Source organism: Kogia breviceps, chromosome 12 (assembly GCF_026419965.1).
Source record: "Kogia breviceps isolate mKogBre1 chromosome 12, mKogBre1 haplotype 1, whole genome shotgun sequence".
NCBI lineage: Eukaryota > Metazoa > Chordata > Mammalia > Artiodactyla > Physeteridae > Kogia > Kogia breviceps.
Genome location: NC_081321.1, coordinates 45126636 through 45143959, shown reverse-complemented (window position 1 = coordinate 45143959; position 17324 = coordinate 45126636). Strand labels below are relative to the sequence as shown.

Genomic DNA, 17324 nt, shown 5'->3' with positions numbered 1-17324 from the left:
TTGAGAGTCCGCCTGCCAATGCAGGGGACACGGGTTCGTGCCCCAGTCCGGGAAGATCCCACATGCCGCGGAGCGGCTGGGCCCGTGAGCCATGGCCGCTGAGCCCGCACGTCCGGAGCCTGTGCTCCTCAACGGGAGAGGCCACAACAGTGAGAGGCCCGCGTACCGCAAAAAAAAAAGACCTACAAGAGATATGTGTCGGGGAAAAAAGCAGTGTGTGGTTCAGTGAGTATAGTATAATACTTTCTCTGATTAAAAAAAAAAAAGTTTATAAGTAGACAAGTTTTATAGATTCATTTTCCATCAAAAGGATTGAGTGAATTCTAGAGAAAATCTTCCCTTCACTCCAAACAGATAAAATAACAGATAATGTATTCCAAATGCATATTTAAAAGGCAACCCAGGATAAAACAAAAACAAAAAGCAAAATAAGCATCTCCTTGAACTGGAAATGGAAATATGATGGCTGGAGGCTGAAAGCACAGGGCCGGTATTAGCCTCCTGGAACCAGTTCCTTTGGAGAGTTCCCTAGACTATCCGCTGCATGACAGGTGGCTGTATGATGTTATGACACCTGACTGGGCTCTATCAGTTAAAAGTTGCTTGCCTGGAGTGACTGCAAAGAGCAGAGAGGACTAGGCTAGCCAGCCCTCCAGGCTACCATGCTGAATAAACTAGACCCCCAACTGGCTAGGGACGGGATCAGTAACATCACCCCCCGACTGGATCCCTGCATGTTCAACATCGACTCTGGTCCTGGACTGGGGAGACAGTCACAAAACCACTTAGTAGGGAGGGATGCAGGGGGAGAGAGGGAAACCTACAACTCTGAAGCGGACTGGCATATTTAGCACCTTTTTCTACTGTATCCGGCTCTGCGGCAGAAACTGGAGTACTAAAAACTACATTTCCCCAAATCCCTTGCAGCTAGACGTTTCTTTATCAATTAAATGCATGCCTAAGAAACCTGAGTTGAATTAGGCCTTAAACTGGGGGAGGAGGGATGACCCCCAGTAGAAAGTGTCCAATTCACCTGATGTGACTTTTGGTAGAGGCCAAGGGGTTCTGCAATAAGCAGCTTACTGTTTTGGGAAGCTTGTTGTGATTGTGACCTCAGTTTTGCTGATAGCAACAACTGTGATTCTGGAGGCTGAGAGCTGTTCGTACACGTTCTGCCTAAAGCAGTGTTTTCAATTGAGTTTGTATTGGCAAGTCTTTGTTGCCAAGGTTTGTTCTATTCATTTAGCTTAGCTAACACCCTCCTACCAATTGCCAGTAGCTTCACCAGTCGTTCTTAGCCCCAAAAATGCCCTATGGAAGGCACTATCACCCATGCAAAAACCAATCCCAGAACCACATTGTAAGCCACCTGATGCCAAACAATAAACACCTCATCTACAACAAACCCTAACAAAGACACACATGTGAGAATGAAATGCTCATAAAAGACAGGCTAGCAAACAAAAATTTCAAAGCTCATCATGAAAAGTACCACCATGACAGAGCATCAACAAGCTCAATAAACAGGAGAAGTCACTCTATGTAAATGCAAATAACAGAGCAACTCAAAAAATGTTTTAAATAAGTGTGTTTAATATCCTCAAAGATAAGGAAATTACAGGGACATGATAAAGAAATACAATAAGCACTCCTTGATTGGAATACTTTTAAAAGCTATAAATGACATCACTGGGACAACTGGAGAAATTTAATATGGACTGTGTATTAGATAATGGTTTTTTATCAGTGATAAATCTCCTGAGTTTGACAATCATGTTTATTTAGGAGAATATCTTTGTTGTTAGGAGATAGATACTGAAGTATTTAGGTATATAGGAGTAAAAAGTCAAAACTAACACAAATGGTTCAGCAAATAGAATGTGTGTGTGTGTGTGTGTGTGTGTATACAGAGTGATAAAATCAGTATTTAGCTGAAACTAAATATCACCATCAAAGAATGAAATGCTGAGATACAAAAAATAATATGAAGTTATATTAGAATATTTAAATTATTATTTCATTATTAAAATTTTTACTTGTCCATTTTTATAAGTGTGACAGTAATATGCTGAAAAAATTTCTCAGCACCATCGCTAAATTACTAAATAGATGCTCACTTTCAACTAAAGCAGTAGAGGAGCAAAATTTTTTTTCTTTTTAAATTACTTTAAAACAATTTCAAACTTAGGAATTTGGAGAATACATACAGAGTATTCCCACATATCCTTTTTTCTCTCTTTAAAAATTTTTTTTATTTGACCACTTTCATCCAATCCAATCCCACATATCTTTTAACCAGTTTCACCAATTTTTGACATTTTGTCAAAATTTGCTTTATCATTTGTTTCTTTTTCATTTGTTTTACCATTCTCTATATATAGATATAATTTTATATAGTTCATAATAGTTAATAATTATTAAATTAATGACATATAAATTACATATTGTATATATCACATGCACACATATATATACAACACATACACATTGTATTATTTATTATTTCTTTTCCCAAGCCATTTGAAAGTAAATTGCATACATCATGCCACTTTATCTCTTAATACTTCAGAGTATGTTTTCTAAGGACAAAGATATTTTCTTAGGTAACCACAGTTATCAACTTCGGGAAATTTAACACTTACCATCTATCTCTTAACAAAGATAAAACATTGACTTTAAGCTACCATCCATATTCCAATTTTGTCATTTGTCTCCTAAATGTCTGTTACAGCATTTTTTTCCCCTCAAGGACAGGACCCAATCTCTGATTACATATTGCATTTAGTTGTCTCTTTAGTCTCCTTTTATCTGGAAGAGTTACTCAGTCTGTCTTTGTCTCTCATGACATTGACATTTAAAAATAAAATATTGGCCAGTTGGGCTTCCCTGGTGGCGCAGTGGTTGAGAATCCACCTGCCGATGCAGGGGACACGGGTTCGTGCCCTGGTCCGGGAAGATCCCACATGCCGCGGAGCAACTAAGCCCGTGAGCCATGGCCGCTGAGCCTGTGCGTCCGGAGCCTGTGCTCCGCAACGGGAGAGGCCACAACAGTGAGAGGCCCGCATACCGCAAAAAAAAAAAAAAAAAAAAAAAAAAATATTGGCCAGTTTCTTTCAAATATATAAAATGTTCCTCAACTGGGGCTTGTGCGTTTTCCCAACTTAGAATACAAGTTATTCCAGAATACTGTATAAGTGATGCTGTGTCTTTCTCAGGGTGGCATACCTGGAGGCACACCATGTCCTCTGCTCCTCATCAGTAATGTTAATTCTGACTACGGAGTCAAGGTGCTGTCTGTGCAGTTACAATCTTTCCTCTTACAACTAATAAGAAAACTGTGGGGAGACATTTTAAATTATGTAAATACCTTACTCCTCATCAAACTTCCTCCCTTAGAATTAGCACTCATTGATGATCCTTGCCCAAAACAATTTTTACTATGATGGTTGCAGAATTATTTTCCACTTCATCATTTCCCACATATTTATCAATCAGCAGTTTCTCTTTTCCTACATTAATTAATTTATTCAATTATGTACTTCTTATCAGTGTGGACTCATGGATTCCTATTTTTTCAATGGTCTATAATTCATTCCTATCTTAAATTATTTTGGTGCTCAAAATTTCCCAGATTCAGCCAGTGAAAGCCCCTTCAAGCTTGCTCCTGTGTGTGTCCTTTGAACATGCTCCCATCCTTTTTTATTTTTAAGTATTTCATTGCTTTCTGACATTCCAAGTTCATCTTTAACTTCTTCCATCCCATCCCTGGGATAGGACCTGGAATGAGTCCGAGGAGCCTGGTTCCTTTTAGTGAAAAAGGGTATTAGAAGATCTGGGTCTTTTGTTGATTGTTATTGGCTATATGTTTACTTCTAGGCACCCTTGTGTATATAGCTCTGCCATTTCAGAGCACTACTCCTTGTAATGTTAACACCAAGTTATTAAGACATTCTTCCTTTCTAAAAGTACCTAATTAAGAAACAGTTCCTGGGACTTCCCTGATGGTGCAGTGGTTAAGACTCTGCCTGCCAATGCAGGAGACACGGGTTCGATCCCTGGTCCGGGAGGATCCCACAAGCCACGGAGCAACTAAGCCCGCGTGCTGCAACTACTGAGCCTGCATGCTCCAACTACTGAAGCCCACACGCCTAGAGCCCGTGGTCCACAACAAGAGAAGCCACCACAGTGAGAAGCCTGCGCATCTCAACGAAGAGTAGCCCCTGCTCGCCGCAACTAGAGAAAGCCCACGCGCAGCAACAAAGACCTAATGCAGCCAAATAAATAAATAAAATTAATTAATTAATTTTTTTAAAAAGAAAAGAAACAGTTCCTGGACTTAAAGATTTGGCCATTGGTGATATTGGTGGATTAAAAATGGTCATAAGTTCTTTGCATCCATATCCACTTATGAGTGTAGCCACTCCTTGAATCTGGGATGGCCTGAAAATTTGCTTTGGTGCATAAATATATTTGAGAAATATATGGAGAGAGATGAGAGAAAGAGAGAGAAATAATGTTATGTGAATTGCAAGCAAGGTTTCAAGGGACCATGCAGCTTCCACTCTCACCCACTTGCTCCCCTGAAACTGCCTTGTAATGAAACCCAGGTTAGACTCTCGGAGGATGAAAGACCACAAGGAGAGAGAGGTTCAGCTAAGAGCCAGCACCAAACTCCCACCATGTGAGTAAAGGCAACTTGTATCACCCAGCTCCCGCTGAGCTGCCAGATGGCTACAGGTACATGATTGACCAAGGTGACTATCAGACCCCACTGAAATTGGGTGTACTGCTTGAAGAAAAAAGCTTCTGAATATTTTCAAAAGCAGATTACAATTGTTGTTCTCACATGTTCTTTTTTTTTTTGTCTTTTTAAGTTTCAATACATATTAGACATCCACATGGAAATGTCAAGTTGGCCCTTGGACCTATTTTTTGTCTTTTTAAGTTTCAATACATATTAGACATCCACATGGAAATGTCAAGTTGGCCCTTGGACCTATGATCTTGAAGCATAGTGTGGAAGATTGGGGTTATTCTTCTGGAAGTCATCAGCAGATAGGTGGGCTTTAAAGCCATGGGCTGTGAAGGGCATCAGAGGATGTGACCCCAAAATATGCAACTTTGGCATAAGGATTATTTTGAGCTGGAGGCAATAGAGAAACAGCAGACTCAGGAAAAGCTCTCTACCCTTCCCCTATCTGCCCAAAGGTAGGGTATAAATTTTCCTTTATGAAGGTGTCCCCCCCTCTCTTCAACTATACCAGGAAAGAAGAACAACTCAATAACCAGAGACACTTCTCACCCCATGGCTGCACAAACTGGAGTCTGCACAACAAACCTTACTAAAATAACCCTTACCTTCTTTTCCCCCATATATTTACCTTCTCACAATTTACCACTCCTGGAAGCCCAAACCCTTTTGCCTTTGCCTTATCACTTCTCCACAATTTACTGCTCTTTGTTAAAATGGTATATAAGCCTCAGGCTTAACTGCTTCTTCGGATCTCAGTTCTTTTCTATGAAGCCCTCCATAGGCATACATAATAAGACTTTTCTCACGTTAATCTGTCTTTTGTCAGTTTAATTTGCAGTACTCCAGGTATAAAACCTAAGGGCATAGAGGGAAAAAGTTTTCTTCCCCTACAGGTTAAGTGACATTGTCTGGAGAGAGAATCCAGGGAGAAAGTTCTAAGGACTGAATGTGGGGCCCTCTAACAATGCAAGATCACACAAAGGAGGGGATTCAATGAAGGAGATAGGATAGCAGCCAGTGAGGATCAAGGGAGTATGATGTCTCAGAAGCCAAGAGAAAAGAGGATTTCAAGGAGGAATGGCCAGTGGTGTCAAATGTTGCTGAGTTGCTGAGTAAGATGAAGACAGGGAAGTCATTGCTGGATTAGCAGAAAGGAGGCCATGGGGGATCTTATAAGAGCAGACTCAGTGGAAACATGGGGTAGATTCTGGATTGATGTGGACCCAGGGGAGCAAGGGAGATGTTGACTACTCTTTGGAGAAGTTTTCCCATAAAGAGGAGCAGAGAAATGGGGAGGTAGCTGGAAGGTGATGCAGGGGTCAAGGGAGGGGTCTATTAAGAAGAAAGAAAAGACAGCATGTTTGCATGCCAGTGGAGGACAGACTGACAATGTATGGGGTGGGTAATAGCAGAAACAGTCTTTGAGAAAGTTGGAGGGGATGAGACCCAGTGAAGTAGGCATTTGAAAGTCTCACATATTCTTAAACTGTGTATTCATGTACAATATACATATAGAGAAGTATACAGATTACAAGTATACAACTCTGTGTATTTTTACAAATTAAGCACACTTGTGTAATCAGCACTCCAATGCAGAAACACAACTTTACTAGCACCCAGATTCTTTTTGACCCCTTCTAGTTACTACTCCACCCCTCAAAGATAATCATGATCCTGACTACAAACATCACAGGTAAGTTTTGCCTGTATTCTACTTTAATAAAAAGAATCACACAGAATGTAATCTTATGTCTTTGGCTTTTTTTTCTTTCAGCATTATGAGTTATCATGTATAGTTGCAGACCAATTCTTCTCAGTCTGTACAGCTGACCCTTGAGCAACACATGTTTGAACTGTGTGGGTCCACTTATATGAGGATTTTTTTTCCACTAAATACATAGTACAGTACTACACGATCCATGGATGGTTGAATCCGTGAATGCAGAACCCCAGATATGGAGAGCTGACTATGGATTTTCTTTTCCTTTCTTTTTTTGGCTGCACTTCACGGCATGCAGGATCTTAGTTCTCTGACCAGTTCCCCAACCAAGGATCTAAACTGCGCCCCCTGCAGTGGAAATGTGGAGTCTTAACCACTAGACCACCAGGGAAGTCCCTACATGGATTTTCAACTTGAGGGTTGGTGACTTGAGGGTTGGTGCCCGTAACCCTCTCATTGTTCAAGGTCAACTGTATAATATTCAGTATTAGTTATCTATTGTTATGTAATACATTACTCCAAATTTGGGGGACTTAAAACAGCAAACATTTATCTATCAGAATGATAAGAGAGAATCATTCTATCACCAATAAAATTCTGCAGATACAGCTCTCTTAAAATCTTTATAGGTCTCCTGTGAATCTTATTGAGGTTAACTACATCAAATGAAAGTCATATTCACAAATAGTATTAGATAAACCTTTCTCTCCCTTGAGCTTCTTCTTTGATCACTGAGAGTCCTATTGTTAAACTGAACTATTCTCTGAGGCACTGCCTGAACTCTTTCTTAACAAAGAATTTATGTTCACCTCCTTGGCTTCATTTTCAGACCATGTTTTCTTGAGCATTCCTTAGATATGATCTTTGCCTGGAAGACATTTTTTAAATATTAGCCTCATTTGTCCTTGGAGAGGCTAGGAATTTTGAAACCCAACAATCCCCAGATCCTTCTTGTTAGCATTCCTTCCTTTAGCTTATCTCTTTCTTTTCATATTTTACTATAAGCAACAAAAAGAGGGACTTCCCTCGTGCTCCAGTGGGTAAGACTCCACACTCTCAATGCAGGGGGCCTGGCTTCAATCCCTGGTCGGGAACTAGATCCGGCATGCATGTTGCAACTAAGAGTCCACATGCCGCGACTACAAGCCACATGCTGCAACTAAGACCCAGAGCATAAATAAATAGATAAATATTATTTTTTAAAAAAGAACTTCCCTGGCCGTGCAATGGTTAAGAATCCGCCTGATGATGCAGGGAACATGGGTTCAAGCCCTGGTTCGGGAAGATTCCACTTGCCGCGGGGCAACTAAGCCCGTGCGCCACAACTACTGAGCCTGTGTGCCATAACTACTGAACCCCATGCGCCTAGAGCCTGTGCTCTGCAACAAGAGAAGCCACCACAATGAGAAACCCGCACACCGCAACGAAGAGCAGCCCCCGCTTGACGCAACTAGAGAAAAAAGCCCACGCGCAGCAACGAAGACCCAACGCAGCCAAAAGTAAATAAATAAATTTATTTTTTAAAAAAAGAAAAGCAACAAGAAGAAACCAGATGGCACCTTCAACATTCTGCTTGGAAATCTCCTCAATGAGATCCGCAATTCATTAGTATAGTTTCTACTTTCCACCCCACTGCTGGTGACAATGTTGCTAAATGTATCAATAACAAGGACCCCCTTTCCTTCAATTTCCCTACTTTCCTCACTTCTCTTTATCAGCAGCCTCCTTAAAGGACACGAGGCTTCTACTAACATAATCTTCAACATTCTTAGGTCTTTCACTAACACTCCTCAAATTCCTTCCTGCTGCTACCCAAGACCCGGTTCCAAAGTCTTTCCCACATTTTTAGGTTTTTATTATGGCAGCACTTCATTTCCAGATTTTGGACAAACCCAGAAGCTAAAACCCACACTCAGGAGCCAACTATATATGCTGTTCTGTACCTTGTTTATTTTGCTTAACAGCTTTGGATATCATCCAGTATCGATAGATATAGATTAACCCAGTGTTCCATTGTCTGACTGAACCGTATCTTTAAAATTTTAAATTTATTTATTTTATTTATTTATTTATTTTTTGCTGTGTTGGGTCTTCATTTCTGTGTGAGTGCTTTCCCTAGTTGCGGCGAGTGGGGGCCACTCTTCATCGCGGTGCGCGGGCCGCTCACTATGGCGGCCTCTCTTGTTGTGGAGCACAGGCTCCAGATGCGCAGGCTCAGTAATTGTGGCTCACGGGCCCAGTTGCTCCGCGGCATGTGGGATCTTTCCAGACCAGGGCTCGAACCTGTGTCCCCTGCATTGGCAGGCAGATTCTCAACCACTGAGCCACCAGGGAAGCCCCATCTTTAAAATTTTAACTTACTAATATTTAAAATTTAAATGATTAATATTTTAAGTGTTAATAGATTGGCCAATTGCTCTAAGTTGTGTCAGTTTACACTCACAACAATGTATGGTAATGACTATTTCTCCAAATACTTGACCACTCAATGTGTTAGCAAGCTCTTTGACCTTTACTAACTTGGCAATCAAAAACCATTTCATTGTTATTCTAATTTGCATTTTATTTATTATGAATAAGGTCAAGTATAATTTCATATATTTGAAAAGCCATTTTCACTTTTTCTGTCAAGTGCCTAATCACAATTTTTGTTCATTTGGTGGTAGTTGATCATTTTTTCTTTTCTTTCTTTATTTTTTTGATGTGGACCATTTTTAAAGTCTTGATTGAATGTGTTACAATACTGCTTCTGTTTTATGTTTTGGTTTTTTGCCCCAAGGCATGTGGGATCTTAGCTCCCTGACTAGGGATTGAACCTGCACCCCTGCACTGGAAGGTGAAGTCTCAACCACTGGATAGCCAGGGAAGTCCCCATTTTTTCTTACTGATGTTTTAGAGCTCTTAAGAAAAGCAGACCTTTATCTGTCTTACATGTTGCAAATACTTTTTCACAGTTTGTCATTTCTCTCTCAAGTTTGTTTATAGAAATTTTTTCACTCGAGTTTTTTATATATCTTGATATTAAATATTTTTCATATTTTTATATATCTTTTCCCCACTCCAAGACTATAAAAAACAAAACAAACTCCATGAATTATTTTACTGCTGTTTGTGGTTTCACTTTTAATACTAAAATACTTGATAGATCTGGAATTTATTTTGGTGTGAGGGTGAGAATCGCACTTTTCCCCCAGCTGATTAGTCATTTCTTTGTACACAATTCATCCAATAATCCACCCTTCCCTCTCCCCGTCCCCACATTTTCATTTTTACATTTCTTATTATATCTTTTTTCCCTATTAAATCGTGACATCTTTTATTAGAACCGTGGAACCACGGAACTTAGGGCAGCGTCAAGAATCCAGCTACAAAGAAGGGAGTCTACAGGTCTGCATCTTGCACGCAGAACTACAATCAATCTAGCCACTGTTTGGGGTTTCTTTCCTCCCGCAAACCTGCAACAAGGAGCAGTCAGAAGAAGCAGGCCCTTGAATTGCTGAGTGTTTGGTACATCACTGAGTGTTCGTTAGATAACTGGGGTTGGGGCTTGGGGGTTGGGGGGCGGGGGAGGCGAGGATGGGAGGGAGGCTGTGAACCTGTCTTTCTTAGCCAGGCATTTTTTTTATTTTCCAGAGTCTTGTCTGTCTTCCTTTATCTCACCCTAAGTACCCAAATCTTCCTTGAAATGAGGTTACAGGGCGTCTCCACCCCAACTCTTTCCGAAGCCCTTGTCGCCTGTCCTTGCCTACAGTCTAGACGAGAGGGCGGCTCCGAACGCATAGGGAAGAGAATGACTAGGATCGGGGGCAGGCGGGGGTTCGGAGGCGAAGGGCTGGAGGGGGAGGGGGGCGTGGAGAGAAGGACCTGCGCTCGGCGCGGGCTTCGCGCCCCCGCAATGTCCTCGGAGCCCACCAGAAGGCGCCCCAGCGCTCGCCTTCCCCGCGCGTAGCCGGATCCTCCGCCGCAACCAGCCCGGGAGCTGAGCCGCGCGGCACCGCGAACTGAAGAGCCGGGCGGCGGCCCGACCTCTCCCGGCCCGGCAAGTGGAACAGGGTACCGGGGAGCCCCGGATTTGTTTCTAGGACTGGGGTGCGGCCGTTTCTCGACTCCGATCCCCACCCTCGCAGGAAACGCCCAGAACCACCCCAGCGCCTTGGTCTACAAAGCCCGGAGAGTCCAAAGGCGGGAGGGGTCGGGCGCGCTCGGGAGGCAGGAGGATCCCCCTCACTCTCAGCCTCACACCAGACTCCCCCACCAGGCCGCCTCCAGCCCCATGAGGACCCCCAGGCCGGAGCTGAGAGCCTGGCGCAGCCCGGACCGAAATCTTGCGGCGGCCTCGGAGCGTTAGACAGGTCAGTGGCCGGGCGGGATGAGGGGCCGAGCCGGAGGCGGGAGGAGGCGCGCACGCCGGTCCACCTTGTCCCCCCGCACAGCTTCCCGAGGCCACTCACGGGGTCACCTCCGCCGGGGCCACCCAGCAGCGCGGGCGTGATTCTGCATTTTTCATGACAGGCAAGGTGTGGCGCTGCCCTCTTGCAGCCCAGCCGGGGCCAGGTGATGCTCAGACTGAGGGGTTGGGGGATGCGCGGGCCAGGGGAGGTGGCGGGCTCGGGAACATCCGCTATTCTAATAAAATGGTGCTCTTCTACTTATGAGCCGCCGCATCGAAACCACTACCTCCAACGTTCTCTTGCTTCAAGATGCCCGGCCTCGGGCGTGAGAGGAAAGCGAGATGCGGGAGAGGGAGAGAAGAAAGGAGGCCGGGAGACCCGAGGCCCGGGGAGTGAGGGGAGGGGGACAGGGGTACCGATTCCCTACGCAAAACCCGGCGCGCGAGATGTGGAGAGCCCCGGGTGGCCAGCAGGAGCCTCCGGAAGCGCGGGGGCCCCAACCCACGCCTTGGCTCCCCACCTTTCTCACTCTCCCACCCCTACCGCCCACCCAGGATGCGGCTGGGCCGCCGGGCCCTCTGTGTGCTGGTCCTGCTGCTCGCCTGCGCCTCGCTGGGGCTCCTGTACGCGAGCACCCGGGTCGCACCGGGCCTCCAGGCACCTCTTGCGCTGTGGACGCCCCCGCAGGGCAACCCCAGGCCAGAATTGCCAGGTCTTGCCCCCGAGTCCCGGTACGCACACATCCCAGTCAGGATCAAGGAGCAAGTGGTGGGGTGAGTGCAAGCAGTCGTGGTACCGGCATGGCACTCGCTGGGGGGTGGCGTGGGAAGCTTTTGTTTCCTCCACGGCTGAGCTCTGATGCCTGGGTTTCCCCCGACTGGTTGCAGAAGGGTGAAGTGGGAGGTGGAGGGGGCTACTGAATCTCGTGCTGGCGGAGGGACAAATCTGTCTTCCAAGAACCTCCTCACGGTATGGGGAAGGGAGGGTGTGCAGTCAGGGGAGGGCCCTGACTTTCTGAGTCCTGGTGATTCCCTGTGAAAGGAGAGTCCAGGTGGGGTCCTAATGGTGTGTAGGTAACTCTGAACACCTAGCAATTGGCCCTATTCTACACCTCTGTAAAATCCAGATTTAGGGGCTGGGTCATCCCTTTGGTGGTTCCTCCTCCTGGGGACTATCTGAAGAGCAGTGTTTAAGGGGACAGATTTTGGATGGACAGGGTTGAAAGGCCGAGATGTAGGTCCTGTGTAAATGTCCTGTGGGATGAGTGAGCTGCATGGCTGGGCTCTGAGGACCCTTCTTCCCGGCTCCAGGCTGCTGTCCAGAAAAAACTGCAGTTGTGAATCCAGTGGGGGGAGCCTTCACCTCCCCTTCCAGAGGCAGGTCCAAGCCATTGACTTCACCAAGGCCTTTGACCCTGAGGAGCTGAGGGCTGCGTCTGCCTTGAGGGAGCAGGAGTTCCAGGCCTTCCTTTCAAGGTACCAGTGCCAGGGGGAAAGGAGGGCATGACTCTGTAGGGGGAGAGCGGTGGGGAAGCCTGGAGGGTGGGTGTGGCAGGAGGGAGAGCCCATCTCCCTGTGACTGCTCCTCTGTCCTCCCCCTCCTTCACTGCCAGGAGCCAGTCTGCTGCTGACCAGCTGCTCATAGCCCCTGCCAACTCCCCACTACAGTACCCCCTGCAGGGTGTGGAGGTCCAGCCCCTCAGGAGCATCTTGGTGCCAGGTGGGGAGAACGGTACTAGGGGATGACCTAAGCCATGGTGGGGGGTGGCAGAGCCCAGGTTGGGTGAGGAAGAAAGAGGGAAGATTGGAATGGGAGGTGGGGGACTTCTAATGAAAGGGAGACTTGAGGTCAGGGAGGGCTCATGAGGTGGGAGATGGGGACAGAAGGGACTCTAAGATTGTCAGGAATTGTAGAAGACAGTGACTGGAGAGGTTTGGGGAGAAGGGTCTATTCTTGCTGACTGGCCGAAGTTAGGTGGACAGGTAGGGCCGGCCCCAGAAGAGCTACTGCTTTGATGGGAAGGAGTGAAAAATCAGTTACTCTAGGTTATGCCCCACAATGTGCCCTGCTGTGGCCTCAACAAGAGGGATGCATGAGAAATTCTGTGCTGTGTGTGGTGAAAGAGGGAAGAGAAAATGAGGAATTCCAGATTGTCTGTGATTTTGATCCCCTCTCCTTCCTCCCAGGACTGAGCCTGCAGGCCACTTCTGGTCAGGAGGTTTACCAGGTGAGAAGAAACAGGAGGGCGAGGAGGCCAGGTGGCCACAAGGCTGCCAAAGGAGGGATGGAGGAAACAGGGAGGCAAGAGGTGGGTCTGGGGCCTCACCCTGCACTCTCCAATCCCCTCTCCCAGGTGAACCTGACTGCCTCCTTGGGTGCCTGGGACGTGGCAGGGGAAGTGACTGGAGTGACTCTCACTGGAGAGGGGCAGCCAGATCTCACCCTCGCCAGCCCAGGGCTGGACCAACTCAATCGGCAGCTGCAACTGGTCACTTATAGCAGCCGAAGCTACCAGGCAAACACAGCAGACATAGGTGCGAGGCCCAGGTGGAGGTAGTAACAGGCTGGGTGAACACAGGGAACCCAGAAAGGCAGGAGCAAGCAAGTGGCAGAGGGTGTGGGAGACACTCAGGCGATGGCCAGCTCTGCCCAACCACACAATGGGCATTTCAGCTGGGCCAGCAGGGCCAGGGAGGGAGAGAAGGGGCCTTTGTTCATCTGGGGCTGGAGCTGGCCAGAGGGAAACCCGAGCCTTGGGTGTGTCCCCCCTTCAGGCCAACCATGGGGGCCCCAGGAAGTGACCTGCCCCAGGAGCCAGAAGACTCAAGCTCTATTCCCAGCCTACCACTTACTAGAGGGCAAAGGGCTTTATCTCCTGGAGCCCCCATTTCTCCTCTATCAAAAGGGGTATATAACACAGCCCTCCTGCTTCTCTCCAAGGCTTCTATACCAAACCTACTCCCACTTTGGAGCCTTTGCACTTGCTGTTCCCTCCGCCTAGAATGCTCTTCCCGCAGATTTTTGCATAGCTGGCTCCTTCCTATCATTTGGATCTCAGCTCAAATGGCTCCTCTTCACTATCACGTTACTTGTCTTATTTTCTATTCAATACTTATCTGTATCTGAATTTTCTTACCTAGTTAGCCTGGAACCAGACTGACTAGGTTCCTATCCCAGCTTTGTTGCTTAATAGTTGGGTAATTATGGACATGTTAACTTCTCTGTGCCTTCCTTTCTGTAGTAGGAATCTACTTAATAGGGCTACTGTGAGGATTAAATGAGTTCAAATATTTAAGGTAATTTTAAAAGTGCCTGGCACATAGTAAATGCTTAATAAAGGTTAGCTTTTAATGAACTCTTTTAGCATCTTTCTCCCATCCATTAAAAGGTAAGTTCCATGGGGATAAGAACCTTGCATTCTTGTCTAACAAGGCCTAGAAAAGTGCTACACAGAGTAGGTGCTTAAATATTGATTTACTGAAAAGACAATGTTGTCCGAGCCCTAGGGGCCACATCTCATGTCCTTTCTTCCCAGTCCGGTTCTCCACCGAGGGACACGAAGTTGCCTTCACCATACGCATAAGACACCCACCCAGCCCTCAGCTGTACCCACCTGGGTCTCTACCCCTGGGAGGTGAGACTGGTGTGCTCAGGGACATAGATCCAGCCCTGATGGGGAGCAAGTTGGGAGAGGGCGACAAGTTGGGAGACATCCCTGGGAGATGTCTTCCTGCTCCTCACTCTCTACTCTCCTCTGCACCTAACCCTGCCCCTCACTCCCAGCCCAGTACAACATCAGCGCTCTGGTCACCATTGCCACTAAGACCTTCCTTCGTTACAATCGGCTACGAGCACTCATCGCCAGCATCCGCCGCTTCTACCCGACAGTCACAGTGGTAATCGCCGACGACAGCGACAAGCCAGAGAGCATTAGAGGTCCCCACATCGAGCACTATCTCATGCCTTTTGGCAAGGTGCGCAGCCAGAGAGGCCGAACTGTGCGCTACAGGGCACCGGGAGGGGGCGCACCCTCAGTCTGCAGTCTCCAGAATAGTGATTCCAGGATTACCTGCCTCAGAATCACCGAGGCGCCTGTTAAGCATGAGGATTTCTGGAATGTAAACTCCACGGGAGCAGGAACCGTGTGTCTCACTAGAGCTGCATTCTTAGAATGGTGCTTAGCATCTAGTGGGGGGCTCAATACATAGTTGATGAATGAATGAGCGCATGAGATTAAATGCATTCCAATACCCTGCCCCAGAACCTGACTCAGCGCCTCGCACAAGTGGGAAATGCATTTTTTACCTAGCTCCCGGCCACTCGTAAGCACTCGAAAGTTTGGACAGGGGCATAGACTGTGGAGAGGGGCATAGGCTGTTGAGAGGGGTCAGGAGTGAGGAGGAAAGGTGGCAGAGGGCTACGTGCTATCTCGACAGCATCGCCAACCGTACTTACCCTCCTCCAGGGCTGGTTCGCAGGCCGGAACCTGGCCGTATCTCAAGTAACCACCAAGTACGTGCTGTGGGTGGACGACGACTTCGTCTTCACGGCGCGGACACGACTGGAGAGGCTTGTGGACGTGCTGGAGCGAACGCCGCTGGACCTGGTAGGGGAGGGGCCTTGAGATGTAGGGTGGGAGGAGGGCCTTCGGCAGACTAAGGTCACGGCCGGCCGGTAGACCCGACTGAGGGCAGCCAGCCCTGGGACGGGAGGGGACGACGAAGCGGAGCCTGGGGCACTATCTGGGTCCTGCAGGGGAGAAGCGGGAAAGGACAGGGCAGAAGAGCCGCCCTGGGGGAGAGAGGATCCCCTTCCGGTCCGCGCCCAGCCTGCAGCCGTCCTCCCACCCCGGCAGGTGGGGGGCGCGGTGCGCGAGATCTCCGGCTTCGCCACCACCTACCGGCAGCTGCTGAGCGTGGAGCCCGGCGCGCCAGGCCGCGGGAACTGCCTCCGGCAGAAGCGCGGCTTCCACCACGAGCTCGTCGGCTTCCCAGGGTGCGTGGTCACCGACGGCGTGGTCAACTTCTTCCTGGCGCGCACTGACAAGGTGCGCGAAGTCGGCTTTGACCCGCGCCTCAGCCGCGTGGCGCACCTGGGTGAGTGGCGCCCCCTCCTGGCCGGGCTCGGCAGGGACCCCGCGGGGCGCTGGGCTGGGCTCTGTGCAGTAAGGCGCCAAGGGCCCTGGGTACTACTCCCCGACCACCCCCGCGGAGCCCACGGCTGCTACCGGGGCCCCTAGAACAGTTCTACGAAGATTTACAAAGACCTGTGCCCGGGCAAGAGAGAGAGCTTCCACCCTCCCAGCCCCGAGCATCACTTAAACCTCCACAGCCAGTCCAACTGCTGGGTCCGTCTTGAACTTCCTCACCACTGTCACCTGCACCTTTATCTCGCTCCCAGCCGTATCCCCTGGTTCAGACCACCTCCGAGCAGCCCATTCGGCATTTATTGAACCTCCGCGTGTGTGTGTTGGGGGCGGGGCGGGGCGGGGCAGGGCGGGGCTGGGGGGTGGGGCGGAGGATCCGTTTTCAAAGCACAAGGTAAGGACACTGACTCCATTTTATAAAAGAGTAAAACTAAGACTCAAAAGGGTTGATTTACATGCCCAAGGTCCTTAGAAATGGGGTCTTTGCATATGCACCCAGCATATCCCAAATCTCAGTTCTCCTTTAACGGTGGGGCCTCTGTATCCTCAAGACCCTTCATTGTGTACTCGCCTTTCCTCCACCCCCAGAATTCTTCCTGGATGGACTTGGTTCTCTTCGGGTGGGCTCCTGCTCAGACGTTGTTGTGGATCATGCATCCAAGTTGAAGTTGCCTTGGACATCAAAGGATGCTAGGGCAGAGACTTATGCTCGGTACCGTTACCCGGGATCACTGGATGAAAGTCAGGTGGCCAAACACCGCCTGCTCTTCTTCAAACACCGGCTCCAGTGCATGACCTCAGAGTGACGGCCACTCGGGGCCTTCCAACTGTCAGGAATATCTAGCAAACCCCACCAGCCAGTGACCACTCCACTGACTGTCCCCAATCTCCTTCAGAACTTGATCCCAAATAGGGGCTTGTCCTGGTGACATTCCTCCTTTCTGCGAGTGCCCGGGGGCATGATGGAGCCATAACTCATCCCACAGCCAGTGCCAAGTCCTCCCCCCACCCCCTTCCCATAGGGCAGGAAGTTGGGGGTTGCTTTCCAAGTGCCAAAGAGCCCACGGGGACTCTAAAAACCTAAAGCGGAAACACTCTCCTCTCATCTCCTTGGGACCAAGGGGGTGGGGAAGCCCCCAGTATATATTCCCAGGGCTGGGCCTCCCTCGCGTCCCTGGATCCAAGACTCTGTGCAGCGACTGCAGCCCCACCCCATGGAGAGAACTGGTGATGGGAGCTGGTTGTGGGGACCAGTGAACATACAGGTGAAAGCCATTTTCAGTTGTGTCTCTGCAATGCTGTGCGCACGGAGGA

The 17324-nt window shown here is 48.2% G+C and overlaps 1 protein-coding gene across 7 annotated transcripts; it reads left to right on the top strand.

The window, feature by feature from the left end:
* The first annotated feature begins 10040 nt into the window (after positions 1-10040).
* Positions 10041-17285, top strand: B4GALNT1 (beta-1,4-N-acetyl-galactosaminyltransferase 1). 7 transcript variants are annotated; one of them, XM_067009641.1, is made up of 12 exons: positions 10041-10512; positions 10732-10825; positions 11419-11637; positions 12175-12339; positions 12477-12583; positions 13051-13091; positions 13218-13398; positions 14400-14498; positions 14648-14838; positions 15330-15470; positions 15720-15960; positions 16599-17285. In XM_067009641.1, the coding sequence occupies exons 3-12, from the start codon at positions 11420-11422 to the stop codon at positions 16814-16816; spliced, it is 1602 nt and encodes a 533-aa protein (XP_066865742.1). In that variant the 5' UTR covers positions 10041-10512; positions 10732-10825; position 11419; the 3' UTR covers positions 16817-17285. The 7 variants fall into 7 exon arrangements, with proteins under 7 accessions (XP_066865742.1, XP_058936731.1, XP_058936732.1 ...); XM_059080748.2 differs by having other exon boundaries at positions 10208-10526; XM_059080749.2 differs by lacking the exon at positions 13218-13398 and having other exon boundaries at positions 10330-10512; positions 13051-13172.
* Positions 17286-17324: the final 39 nt, after the last annotated feature.

Coding starts and splice junctions, on each gene's coding strand:
- B4GALNT1 (XM_067009641.1), top strand. CDS start 11,420: ATGCGGCTGGGCCGCCGGGCCCTCTGTGTGCTGGTCCTGCTGCTCGCC. Junction 14,499..14,647: donor TGGGTCTCTACCCCTGGGAG/GTGAGACTGGTG, acceptor CCTCACTCCCAG/CCCAGTACAACATCAGCGCT. Junction 15,961..16,598: donor CAGCCGCGTGGCGCACCTGG/GTGAGTGGCGCC, acceptor CTCCACCCCCAG/AATTCTTCCTGGATGGACTT.